The sequence below is a fragment of the Chelonia mydas genome, chromosome 24 (genome assembly GCF_015237465.2).
Source record: "Chelonia mydas isolate rCheMyd1 chromosome 24, rCheMyd1.pri.v2, whole genome shotgun sequence".
NCBI lineage: Eukaryota > Metazoa > Chordata > Testudines > Cheloniidae > Chelonia > Chelonia mydas.
This window is the reverse complement of record NC_051264.2, coordinates 14,305,812-14,318,743: the sequence shown is the minus strand read 5'-3', so window position 1 is coordinate 14,318,743 and position 12,932 is coordinate 14,305,812. Positions and strand designations below refer to the sequence as shown.

Here is a 12,932-nt window from a genome sequence, read left to right as displayed (position 1 = left end):
TGCAGGGACCACCTCCGCTGCTCCAATGGCCGCAGTTTCCATGGCCGGTCACGGCGCTCAGGGCAGGCATGCATGGAGACACGGGGGCTCGCAGGCGCATGCCGCTGCGTCTGGGATGCGTGCCGTGCGAAGCAAGGGCAGGCAGGAGTTGCTTTAGCCCTCTGCACGTCTGGTGATGGCGGGGGGCGCCCCAGGCCCTTTAAAATCACCTGGGCACAGGCAGGGCTGGGGAGAGACCCGGCCCTGAACATTGGTGGAGCCAGGCTGCCGGGCCTTGAATATTCCTGGAGCCCGGGCACCACGGGCCCATATAACTCACCACCCCTGGCGGGGGTGGTGAGTTATATGCTCCACTTACAGAAGCAGGCCCCACCCACAACCCCAGGTCACCGCCATTACAAAGAGCTAACAGGTGGTGTCAGTAGGGTTCAGAGTGAACATCCATGTGCTCGATGACCAGGACCCCTGTAAGGGCTAGGACTGCATGACCGCATCCTACACCTGCTGTTAACCCTCTGCTAGCCGCAGAGCAGGATAATGATCTGCCATTGCCGCCAGTTACCAGAGTTACCCTGTACTCCCGGGACCAGAGGACACCACCCCACTCCCAGAGCCTGGGAGAGAAACCAGGAATCCTGACTCCCAGCCTCCCCTGCTTTGATCCCTGGAGTTGCCCCGGACACAAAGAAAGCCTCATAGATGGCGGGAACTGGGGGGGGCAGGATTGTCGCAACTCCTACTGTAGACAGGGCCCTTGTCTATCTGCCCAGAGAGGGCAGGGCTCATGGCTAGTTAACCTCCCCTGACCACATCCCATCCCTCTGCTCCAGCAGGGAATGGGACATGGGCCTTTCCCCTCTAGGGGGCACCAGCTTTAGGAGGGCAGTTGGGGCTTGTTGTTAGAGCGGGGAGGGGTACTGGGAGCCAGGACTTCTGGGTTCTATCCCTGGCTCTGGGAAGAGAGTGGGGTCTAGTGTTTGGTGGGGGGCTGGGAGTCAGGACTCCTGGGTTCTTTCCCCGACTCTGCCTTCCCCCTCCCAGGCTGGTTCCTAACCTTCCTGCTATCCCAGCTGTGCCCCCTCACCCAGAAATGCCTGCTCAGATGCTCAGCACCAGGGGCGGATTGTGGGGGCCGGGGGACAATGGGCCCAGCTGTCTGGCTGCCCGCCAGTCCCTGGGAGTGGGATCCCAGCCCGGAGCTGGCATTTCCCCTCACACAGGGGCCTTTGTCCTGTGATGGGGGGTGGGAATCTGGGTGGTGGAAACACTCCCTGCAGGGAGATGCCGGGGGCACTGGGGGGTGAGGGGGAAGGAGGCTGCAGCTGGGCAGAGGGCTTGGAGGTGTGAGTGTGGTTGGGGGGGATGGGCCCTGACAATGGGATCCACAGCTGGATGGGTGTGGCAGCTGGAATAAGGCTAGAACAGAGAGAGAGAGAGAGTGTGTGTGTCCCTGCTGCCCCCTGCTGGAGGGGACAAGCCCTGCTGGAGGGAGGGCGGGGGAGGTGGCACCCTGTGCTTTCTTCCGGAGTGAGAATTGTGATCAGGAACCAAGAGTCCTGACTCCCAGCCCCCCGCTGTAACCACTAGACCCCACTCCCCTCCCAGAGTCTGAGCTCAGTTGTAACTTGGCTGTGCTAAACTAGTCAGTGACTGTGTATGTGTGTGAAGGAATGGCAGAAATCTTGTTAGGTTTAATGACCACCTGACTCCTCTTCTTCCTGCTCAGGATCCCAAAGTGCCAGGACATTAACATTATAACATCATCCCCCACCCTGCCCCGCCCCGCCCCAGAAACACGACCTCTCCCCTCTTTGGAATCTGCTGGATTTTGTGCTTTGCGTGGATTTATGATTCCACATACGCAGCCACCTCTGGAGCAGGGCAGCTGGGGAAAAGACACACATCACACTGCATGGGGATGGCTTGTCCGCCCTGAGATGCAGCCACCTCTGAGTCGGGACAGCTGGGAACAGCCATTTAGGACAGGAAGTCCTAACCAACCTGTGTCAACCAGGAGCTAGAATAGAGGCAGTCTGAACTGGGCTCTGGCCCAGACACTGGGGTTCACACTCCAGCTTGGCCTATCAAACTGCCTTCATGCCTTGGGATCTTTACTGGCCACGAAGCGGCAGGTTTCAGCGTCTGTCCCAGCCCTGCAGGGGGGTGCGTGGAATAGGAGGGACGATCCTGGCCAGTGGCCACCCACAGTTCAATTCCACATGGGAGCAGCAGTGGGACCCAGAGAGAGGGAGCTGCCCCGCAGCAGCCCCTTCTCCCCCCAGGGCCTGCCCCAGCCCCCTGCCCCAGTTTAATGACCCCCAGCTCCCCCCTGGCCAACCTGCAACCAGGAAACAGAATCCACCCAGCCAGGCTATACACAGGGACATGTCACCACCCCAGTCACACCCGGATACACTGTCACCCCAACAGCTACACCAATACCCCGACAATCAGACACACCATCACCCTGACAGCCACACTGACACCCTGACAGCCATAGCAATACCCTGACACACTGACATGCTGTCACCCTTACAGTCACACTGATACCCCAACCCACTAACATGCTGTCACCCTGAAAGCCACACCTATACCCTTACACACTGACACATTGTCGCCCCTACAGCCACACCAATAGCCTGACACTGCTGTCCCCCTGACAGCCACACCAACACCCTGACACACTAACACGCTGTCACCCTGACAGCCACATTGATACATTGACACACTGACACAGTCACCCTGACAGCCACACTGAGAGTCACCCCAACACACAGCCACACTGATACCCCGACACACTGACACTGCCAGCTGGACAGCCACACGGATACTCCAACACACCAAGCCAAGTCCCACACAGCCCCACCCACACACCATCACACCCCACACAGCCACACGGACACACTGACACGGGGGCACCAACCCACGGACAGAACCACACCCACCCTCCAGGGGGCTGCTTCGCCCCACCCCACCCAGATCCCACTATGGGGGGGCAGTTACGAAATTCTGCCTGAATTGACACCCCCCCCCCCTTCCTCCGGACCCACCCCCACCCACTGCCGCGTCCCCTCCCCCATTCCCTCAGTCCCACCCCGCCCCCGCCCCCTCCGGGCCGGGCGCTCCCCGCTGTCCGGTCCCGCACTCTGCGTTCGGCCGGGCTGACAGCTGCGAGGGGAGCGGGGTAAGGGGCGGCCGGGGGGCCTGGGGGAGACGCGGCAGGGGAAGGAGGGAAAGTCCCGTGGGGGGAAGGGGGCGGATCGGCTGAGATCTGGGCAACGGGAGAGGGGGGGCTCTGCCCCCCAGGGAGGGGGTCTAACCACGGGGGTCTAACCATGGGGGAGGGGTCTAACAGGGGTTCTCTGCCCCCCGGGGGGGGGCGGGCTTAAAAAGTGGGCTCTGACCACAGGGGGGCTAACGAGGGGGTCTAACTCTGGGGAGGTCTAACGGGGGGGGCACCGCCCTCCAGGAGGGGGGTTTAACCGGGGAGTTCTAACGGGGGGGGCACTGCCTGGGGGATCTGCCCCCAGGGAGGTGGGTCTAACCCCAAGGGGTCGAACGGGGGGGGGTCTAACCCCGGGGAGGGGGATTTAACCGGGGGGGTGTCTAACAGGGGGCTCTGCCCCAGGGTGGAGACTCTAACCACGGGGGGGGGTCTAACCATGGGGAGGTCTAAAGGGGGGTTTAATGGGGGGGTTGCCCCCCAAGGAGGGGGTCTAGCCATGGGGGGGTTCTAACAGGGGGTCTCTGCCCCCCACGATGGGGTTTTAACCTGGGGGGGGGGGGTTAAAAGGTGGGCTCTGCACTCCAGGGAGGGGAGTCTAACTATGGAGGGGTCCAACCGGGGGGCTCTGACCCCAGGGAGAGGGGTCTAACCACAGGGGAGTCTAACAGGGGGCTTTTCCCCCCAGGGAGGGGGTCTAACCAAAGGGGGGGTCTAATGGGGGGGCTCTACCCCCCAGGAGGGGGCTTTAACCAGTGGGTTCTAACAGGGGGGCACTGCCTGGGGGATCTGCCCCCAGGGAGGTGGGTCTAACCCCGGGGATGTCTAACAGGGGGGCTCTGCCCCCCAGGGAGGGGGTCTAACCACAGGAGGTTCTAATGGGTTGATGACTGGGAAGGGAGGACGGGATATTTTGCAGGGGGAGAGGTTGGGGATGTACCAGCACCTTAGGGGAATGTTTGGGGTGCTCAGGTGGCCCCCGACTCTGCCCCAGGGGCCCATCTGACAGGCCTGGTCCAGAGGCATTTGTGCCTGTAGGAGGATCCATCCCCCCCGCAGTGAGAGGCAGCTCCCCCTCCTGGATCTCAGGGTCTCCCCATAGCCAAGTCCATCCATGACACCAGCTCCTTCCCCACCAGGCCTGTGGTGCCTAGTGGCAGAGAGTTCCACAGGTCAATGGTGGGACAAATGGCCCCATGTCCTTGGGCCAAGAGACTGGTGCGGAGACCCCCATGGCCTGGCCTGTACCACTGGCATGGCCCCCCAGCCCCTCCCCCAGTGCCTCCCTCGGGGCTTCTTTTCAGGTGGCAACCAACACCTGGTGACTTTCTGTATGGACAAGGGAGCAGTGGCGGGGGGGGGGGGGGAGGATTCAGGGAGAGGGATGGGGTGAAGGGGGTTGTGGGACCAGTAATGGGGTAGGGATGAGGAGAAGGGGGATGTATGTGGCACAAGGGTGAGGGGTCCCAATGCTGGGCCGGGGGACCGGCCTTCCCTCCTGAGCTGTGGGGGGACCCATGTCCCAGCTTGGCACAAAGCTGCCCATGCAGCTTGTGGGGGAGTTGGAGATGGGATCTGGTCGCCTTGGTGTCCCACCGGCCCCAGTACCCCTGCCCAGCTGAGATGTGAGCCGAGCCGTGGGTGCCGCGTGCCAGGCCAGCTGAGTCAGGGGTATTTATACTCCAGTGCCGGGGCCCGGGTATATTTAGACACGCTGCCAGGGAGCGCGAAGACCCAACAATCCCAGCTGGGGCTAGAGGGGGTGTCTGGCAGCTCTCCTCAGAGAGGGGGCACAGACAGAGGGGCCCTACTTTAACCACTAGACCCCCTCCACTCCCAGAGCTGGGAGAGAACCCAGGAGTCCTGGATCCCAGCCCTCCCTTGCTAGTCACACCACACAGATCTGTTATCGAGAGCTCCCATCCTGTCCAGGGCTTGTCAGGCAGCCAACCCAGCCGAATTTAGCTGCCTTAATCTCTGCCCCTGAGCCAGTCCCCGCGGCCCACGATAACGCCCTGTCCTGCCCAGCCGCCAGCAAGAGGCCCAGGCCCGAACGCAGGGGTAGGTGCAGGGAGCTGTGGGTCGGGACGGAGGGGCACCGCAGAGCTGTGGGTGGGGATACCAGGGACAGTGGGTCGGGACGGAGGGGCACCGGCAGAGCTGTGGGAGGGGGCAGTCCAGGGCTGGGATACCAGAGGCTGTGGGTCGGGACGGAGGGGCACCGGCAGAGCTGTGGGTGGGGATACCAGGGACTGTGGGTCGGGACTGAGGGGCACCGGCAGAGCTGTGGGAGGGGGCAGTCCAGGGCTGGGATAGAAGATCTCTGGGTCAGGACTGAGGGGCACTGGTAGAGTTCTGAGGGAGCAGGACTGGGCTAGCAGGGGGTTGCGTGTTGGGAGTGAGGGGCACTCGGGGGGGTGGGGCAGGGCTAGGATAATAGGCGTGCAGGTCGGGAGTGAGGGGCCCTGGCAGAATGGGCGTGCTGCGGGGTCTGGGCAGAGGCAGGCCCCAGGGGTGCTGACGTGTAGTGGCTGTGGGGCATGCAGGCTGGAATGTTCTCTGCTCTGTGGGGAATGGCGGGGGGGGCATGCAGCGCTGGGGGGGCCAAGGCGTAACTCGGGGTTACGGGCGCCCAGGGTTACGGGCGCCCAGTGCCAGGGATTAGGCTGGCAAATGCAAATCCCCTGGCTTAACCCTTTATTGGCTGCAGACAAAGCAGGGACTGAGGGGGGTGGGTATTTACACACACCCCCGTATCTCAGAAGGGGGTCCTCTATTTGGGGGTTAGAGACCACAGAGATCCCCACTCCCCTTCCTACCATGTGTCACTGCTGGCAGGTTAGAGCTGGGGGCTGGGAGCCAGGACTCCTGGGTTCTCTCCTGGCTCTGGCAGGGGAGTGGGGTCTAATGGATGGAGCTGGGGGGGGGCACTGATGCGTAGCTGCAGGCTGAGCAGTGCTGGGCGGTGAGATGAGGGGGAGCCAGCTTCTCCCGCCCCCCCAAGTGCAGAGGGAGCAGAACCCCGGGTGAGGCTGGTGGGACTCGGTGTCCAAAAGGCAGGAGGCCAGCCCAGGGTCCTCTTGCCTGCTCCCTCCTCCCACCCTGGGGTCCCCTGGCTTGAGGGGGCGGGGCAGGGTTATCATCTGCAAACACTGCCCGGCAGGTGGGGGGGGGCACAAGGTCACATCTCTATGGTAACAAACCTTTGGCCCCCAGCAGACCCACCAGGCAGGGGCCAGGTGTGAATGACCTGGCCCCACCCCCAACCCTGCCTTGGACTGTACCCGGGCCATAGCCCCACACCCCAGTACCTCCCATCCAGCCCCCCAGACTCCCCCACCCCTGCCACAGCTCCACCCTGCCCCCACTACCTCCCATCCTGGCCCTGCCACGGCCCCACTCACCAGCCCTCTTTCTGCCCCCCAGTACCTCCCCCCCACTACCTTCTCACCCCGTCCCTGCCCCCCACAACCCCCTACCTGTGACACAGCCCCATTCCTTCCCCCCAGTACCTCCCATCCTGCCCCCCAGTACACCCCCACCCCTGCCACAGCCCAGACCCCCACTACCTTCCCACCCCATCCCTGCCCCCAGAACCCCCTACCCGTGCCACAGCCCCGTTCCTGCCCCCCACGACTTCTCACCCCATCCCTGCCCCCCAGAGCCCCCTACCCGTGCCACAGCCCTGTTCCTGCCCCCAGTACCTCCCATCCCAGCCCTGCCCCCCAGTAAATCCCCACCTGGGTCCCTCCCCACGCGCCATGACCACGTACCCCCTCCGCCCCCATGATCCACAGTCCCTCCCTTTGCTTCCCCCATCCTGTGCCCTGCCAGGGCCTCACCCTCCCATCTTGTCCCTCCCTGGCTGTTCCTATTTCTGTGCTCCCCTCCCTTCTCCCCCATGGCGGGCGGCGCTGACCCTCTGTCCCTTGGTGTCTCAGCAGGACAGACATGGGGACGTGGATCCTGCTGCTGTTCTGCTGGGCCCTGCTGGGAGCAGCCAGTGCTGGTGAGTGCCGGGGGCAAGAGAACGCAGGGGAGCTCCCAGAACCCGGACCCCAGCCCCAGGGCCTATGGCATGTCACTGGGACATGGGGCTGCCAACCCTCCAGGATAGTCCGGGAGTCTCCAGGAATTAAAGACAATGTCATGTGATGAAACCTCCAGGAATTCATCCAACCAAAGTTGGCAACCCTATGGGAGAGAACTCAGGAGTTCTGGCTCCCAGCCCCCTGCTCTAACCACTAGACCCCACTATTCCCCCCCAAGTCAGGGATAGAACCCAGGAGTCCTGGCGCCTAGCCCCCTGCTCTAACCACTAGACCCCCCTCCCCTCGAGGAGAGCACCCAGGATAGCTCCAGCCCCCCTCCAAGCGGTGCACCCGCACCCCTGGATCAGAGGTGCTGAACTAGGGTGCTGGGGTGTGGCCACACCCCGGCTTGCAGTGTTTTCCCAGGTTTGCAGTTTGGGTCGGGGTCCAGCCCCACCACTGTCCCTGCCCAATCTGTCACTGGGCAGGCCCGGGGCTTTTGTGCACCAACCAACTTGCAGCTTGGAGGGAGCCCAAATTGCAGAGATTCAAAAAGCTCCATCTGCCCACTCAGCTGGGGGGGACAGGGGAAAGCGCCAGTGTGGGGAGGACAGCCTGGGGAAGCCAGCAGCGGGGTGAACGGGCGGGGGGTGGAGGAATCCCAGCAGCAGGGAAGGGGGCAGCGGGGCGAGTGGGGATGGGAGGAGTCAAAGCAGCGGGGGACTCCCAGAAGCAGGAAAGGGGGCAGTGAGGTGAGCAAGGAGGAGGAATCCCAGCACAGGGGAGGGGACAGTGGGGGGCAGGTATCCCAGCAGCGGGGCAGGGGGCAGTGGGGTGGGAGGAGGGTGGAATCCCAGCAGCAGGAGGAGGGGGGGAACTAATCCCAGCAGTGGGGGGTGGCTTGGGGAGCTCTAATGGTTACAGCAGTGAACTAGGACTCGGGACCCTCGGTTCTAATCCCAGCGCTGCCCCAGACACCCTGTGGGACCCTGGCACCCATTCCCTGCCCTCTGGGCCAGCCAGTCCCCCACCCTGGGGCTGGATGGGAGTCAGTGCCCCCTGAAGGGCCCCAGCCCCCCTTCACCAGCCAGACAAGCCCCAGGAGGTGAGGGGAGAAGGGCTCCAGTGGCTCAGCATGTCAGGGCAGATGCTCAGGGCGGTGCCAAAGGGCTCCCTGGTCAGCCGGGGGGCCCCCAGCAAGCAGTCGCTGGCAAGTGAAGAGTTTGTCCATCTGCCTAGTGCTGGCCGCAGCTTTTGGGGGCAGGGTGTCTTTTACACCCCTCAGAAATGTAGCTACTCTGAGGGAAGTTTTCACTTTAGACCAGCCCTAGGGGCCAGGACTCCTGGGTTCTGTCCCCAGCTCTGGGAGGGGAGTGGGATCAGGACTCCTGGGTTCTTTCTTTGGCACTAGGAGGGTAGTGGGGCCTAAGGGTTAGAGCGGGGGGTGGGGGGGACAGACTGGGGGCCAGAGGGGTTAGAGTGCACTCCATGTCTCTGTAGCATCTCTGAATCCCAGGACAGAGATCCTTAACGCCTCTCTCTCTCTCTCTCTCTCTCTCTCTGTCTCAGAGCCTCCCAAGGAGCACGACCCCTTTAACTACGGTGAGCTGAGGGGTCTCAGGGCGGGTGGCTGCTGAGCTGGGCCTCTGACCAGGGGCTGGCACCTGCTGGGAGGGGGGTGGAGGGTGTCTGTGGTGCAGAGATTAGATCTCTCTTCTGTGCCAGCTGCAGCCACGAGGGGGCGGCAGCATGGCAGGGAGCAGTGCATGTCGGCACCGGCGCACACACATGCAGACCAGGGCCCAGCCCCTCCAGCAGGGGGCGGCAGGGACACACAAACGCACGTGTACAATGGTTGTGTATCGGTGTCTCTCTCTGGGGGGGGCAGGTCCCCTCTCCCCCTGAGCCCGTCTCTCCCCCCAGACTATCAGTCCCTGAGAATTGGAGGCCTCATCTTCGCTGTCATCCTCTTTCTGCTGGGAATCCTCATCATCCTCAGTGAGTATCCAGCGCCCCCTAGAGGGGAAAGGCCCCATGTCCTGTTCCCTGCCCAGCCAGTCCCCTGCCCTGAGGCCGGATCAGAGCCAGTGCCCCCTAGAGGGGAAGGCCCCATGTCCCATCCCCCTGAGCCAGTCAGTTGCTCAGCTAGAGAGGAGGGGGAGTTTTTGGGGGGCTGGTTCCTCTGGGTGCTGCTCCTGGGGCTGGTTGGACACCAGGTCCCTTCAGCCCCATAAATCTCACCCAGAGCTTTGGCTCCATCTGTATCTGCTGAGGGGGGAGGGGGTGTGATGGCTAACCCCCACAGTTCCCCCAGTCTGCTTTCATTAAGCCCTCGCTGCTCAGCCTGCTGCTACTCAGCACCCCCCCAGGCCACCAAACCCCACTCCCCTCCTGGAGCCAGGATAGAACCCAGGAGTCTTGGATCCCAGCCCCCCCGCAGCTCCCTGCCCCGCCCCGCCCCATCCTGTCCTGCCCTGCCACGCCACGCCATCTCGCTGCCAGGGGGTATTTACTGTTTTATCTTTTCTAGGTCGACGCTGCCGTTGTAAATTTAACCAGCAACAAAGGTAAATACCCCCCGTCCCCCCGCTCGCAACGCGCCCTAGGGCTGGGACAGGAGGGGGCTGCAGATCAGGAGTGAGGGGCTCCGGCAGAGCTGTGGGGGAGGGGAGCCCATTGCTGGGATAATGGGGGCTGCGGGTTGGGAGTGAAGGACATGGGCGGGTGGGGGCTGGGGGGCTGCTGAGAGTACAGGGACCCATGTAATGCTGCTGTCCCCCCAGGACTGGTGAGCCAGACGAGGAGGAAGGCACTCTCCGAAGCTCCATTCGCCGTAAGTACCAGGCGCCCTGCAGCCTCGGATTAACACATGGGCCTACAGAGGAGGGGAGTGCAGGGGTTGGGAGCGCAGGGGGCACAGGGCTGGGAGTTGGGAGTGTGGGGGGCGCAGGGCCAGGGTGGGGGTTGGGAGTGTGGGGGGCACAGGGCAGAAGTTGGGGGTGCAGGAGGGGAGTGCAGGGGTTGGGGGCGTGGGGGGCACAGGCCTGGAGGCAAGGGGTGCCGGGGGGCACAGAGCTGGGAGTTGGGGACGTGTGGGGCACAGGGCAGAGGGTGGGGGTGCAGGAGGGGAGTGCAGGGGTGGGGGAGCTGGGGGGCACAGGTGAGGGGTGTGGGGGGCACAGGGCTTGGGTGGGGGTTGGGGGCACAGAGGGCACAGTGCAGCACAGAGTAAGGGGGGCAATACACCATATACACCATGCCTCTTACTTCTTCGCTGCTGGTGTTGTCTTTGGAGCCAGCAGCCGCTGCTCTCCGGCCACCTGGCCAGTGCTTAACTTTGTTCTGGGGCTGAGCCCGGCACCTCGTTCAACACAAATTAAGCGCTGGGGGGAGGAAGCGGGGCCCTGGGGAGTGGAGAGACCATGGGGGCCATGGGCAATGTGGGGGGCAACATGCTCACAGGGGACAGAGGCACCATTTTCCCTAAGGCCAGCCCTGCCTGGCTCCAGCTTCTGGCCTGGCTTGGCCTGACCAGGGGGCGGGGCCTCAGGGGCGGGGGCCCATGGTGAGGGGGAGGCAGTGTGGGGGGCCCAAAAGTTCTTTGTGCCAGGGGTCCTAATAAATCTTAATCCACCTCTGCCTCCCCTCCCGCCCTTGGTGACCCTGTGTGACACATGCTGGGGGAAGGCATGGCCAGGATGCCGGGGTCCTCTCCCCACCCCCCGCAGGGCTGGTCTGTCTAGGATCTGACCCCAGTTCCCGCAGGCAGAACCCCGCCCTGGGCACCTGACTCCTTGACTCTTCTCTACAGGTTTGTCCACCCGGATGAGATAGGCGGGCCCAGAGGCTGGTGAGTGGGGAGGCAGGGGGAATGGATGGGACGTGGGGCCCTTTCCCCCAAGGGAACACGAGCAGTGCTCAGTTTGTGCCAGGGCTGAGCCCTGGCATCTCTGGGCTGGGCCGTCGAGAGCCCTGGCACCTTCGGGCTTGCTGCATTAGTTAGAAGTGCTAAAAAATTGCTGGGGCCCCGGCACCTCTTTCACTACAAATGAAACACTGGGCGCTGGCTCTGGCTCCAGGGTGGGGGACTGGCTGGCTTAGGGAGGTGGGAAATGGGGCATGGGGGTTTCCCCTCCAGGGGCTGCCGGCTGCTATGAGTTCTGTGGGTCTGAATTCCTACTGTGGCAGTCATCCACATTACATAGAGACCAAGACTCCTGGGTTCTAGCCCCAGCTCTGGGAGGAGAGTGGGGTCTGGAGGGTTAGAGCAGGGGGGGCTGGGAGCTCCTGGGTTCTATCCCTGGCTAGGGGAGTAGGGTCTAGGGGGCTGGAGCAGGGGGGCTGGGAGCCGGGACTCCTGGATTCTCCCTTGGGTGGGGCAGTGTTGCTCATTGTCCATACATAATCCCTTCCCGTTTGCTCTTTGTGCAGGTCTCCCCAAGGCGCAGAACTCTCCCTGGATATGAAGAGTGACTCCCTCTTCCCCCGCCCCATGCTGCATAGCCGTAGCACTTAGCCTAGACCAGGCCCCCCAAGCTCTGATTGCAGCCTGCAGAATCTGAGCCAGCCAGCAGGGGGCAATAGGGATACTCGCACGCGGCAGGTCTCATTCCCTCCAACAGGGGGCAGCCGAGATACACACACAGCGCAGGGCTTGTCCCCTCCAGCAGGGGGCAGCAGGGACACACAGAGCAGGGCCTGTCCCCAGCAGCAGGGGAACACCCCCACATTCTAGGGGTGCTGCCCTCGTGGGCTCTGGGCAGTGGTGCCAAGAGCCCTGTGTGTGAGGGGTGCAGGGAGGGGTCACCGTGGGGGGCGGCAGTCGGGGTCCCTGTTGAAGCGTCTGTCATGGGACTGTGGTGGGAAGAGCTGGCTCCAACCCCTGGGTCAGGGCTGATCCCCTCCAGCAGGGGGCAGCAGGAACCCCCCCCAGCCTCTGCAAGTGTCCCTGTGTCCAGCCGGGGGCGCTGTCCGTAGTCGCTGGCCGGAGATGGCTTCCCAATAAACGCTACCTGCCCCCTCCATCTGCCTCCTGGCACTTACTGCCTGGGGCGGGAGCCACTGTGTCACAGCACTGAACCCCTCCCCACCCCCGCTGCCAAGCTGGCCCCCGAGCTCTGCCAGTACCCCTCACCCGCAGCCTGCTGCCCTCCCAGCCCTGGGCTCCCCCCCAGCTCCGCTGGTGCCCCTCACTCCTGACCCGACCCGCAGCCCCTCTCTCCCCTCCTGGCTCCCGGTCGCCAGTGCATGGTCTGTGATCGCGGACAGGCCATTCCAAGGGCGCCGTGGGGCAGGGGCTGGGCCAGCTGAGTCGTGCGCTGGGGGCAGGTCCTGTCCCAATCACCGGCTCGGGTGTGGTGGGATCCCGGCCTGTGGCTGAGCGGGTGCTTTCTGCATGTGTGTGTAGGGGGCGGGCCTGATCCCTGGGAGGTGCATGAGCAGACACAAAGCAGGTTTGATCCCCTCCAGCAGGGGGCAGCAGGATGCACGCGCACACGCACGCACGCACAGACACACACACGCGCACACACGTTTGTCAGGTCGCAGCTCTCACGTTGCTAGTCCTTGACCCAGCAGAGGGGTCCGTGTGCCCCAGGCCCTGGAGCTGCCCTGTGACCCCCCAGCCCGAATGCCCATCCCCCAATGCACGAGGACTGTCTCCCTCCTGCTGGCTAGTA

At 63.6% G+C, this 12,932-nt stretch overlaps 1 protein-coding gene across 1 annotated transcript; it reads left to right on the top strand.

The window, feature by feature from the left end:
• The first annotated feature begins 3,080 nt into the window (after window positions 1-3,080).
• On the top strand, window positions 3,081-12,276 carry FXYD1 (FXYD domain containing ion transport regulator 1). The gene is made up of 8 exons (XM_043535036.1): window positions 3,081-3,184; window positions 7,165-7,232; window positions 8,824-8,856; window positions 9,178-9,252; window positions 9,785-9,821; window positions 10,038-10,087; window positions 11,066-11,104; window positions 11,686-12,276. The coding sequence occupies exons 2-7, from the start codon at window positions 7,175-7,177 to the stop codon at window positions 11,086-11,088; spliced, it is 276 nt and encodes a 91-aa protein (XP_043390971.1). The 5' UTR covers window positions 3,081-3,184; window positions 7,165-7,174; the 3' UTR covers window positions 11,089-11,104; window positions 11,686-12,276.
• The last annotated feature ends 656 nt before the right edge of the window (window positions 12,277-12,932 follow it).

Bases quoted from the DNA above. Each gene is read 5' to 3' on its own strand.
- FXYD1 (XM_043535036.1), top strand. From the start codon at position 7,175: ATGGGGACGTGGATCCTGCTGCTGTTCTGCTGGGCCCTGCTGGGAGCA. The intron at 7,233-8,823 runs GTGAGTGCCGGG...TCTCTGTCTCAG, and splicing joins GCTGGGAGCAGCCAGTGCTG to AGCCTCCCAAGGAGCACGAC. The intron at 8,857-9,177 runs GTGAGCTGAGGG...CTCTCCCCCCAG, and splicing joins GCACGACCCCTTTAACTACG to ACTATCAGTCCCTGAGAATT.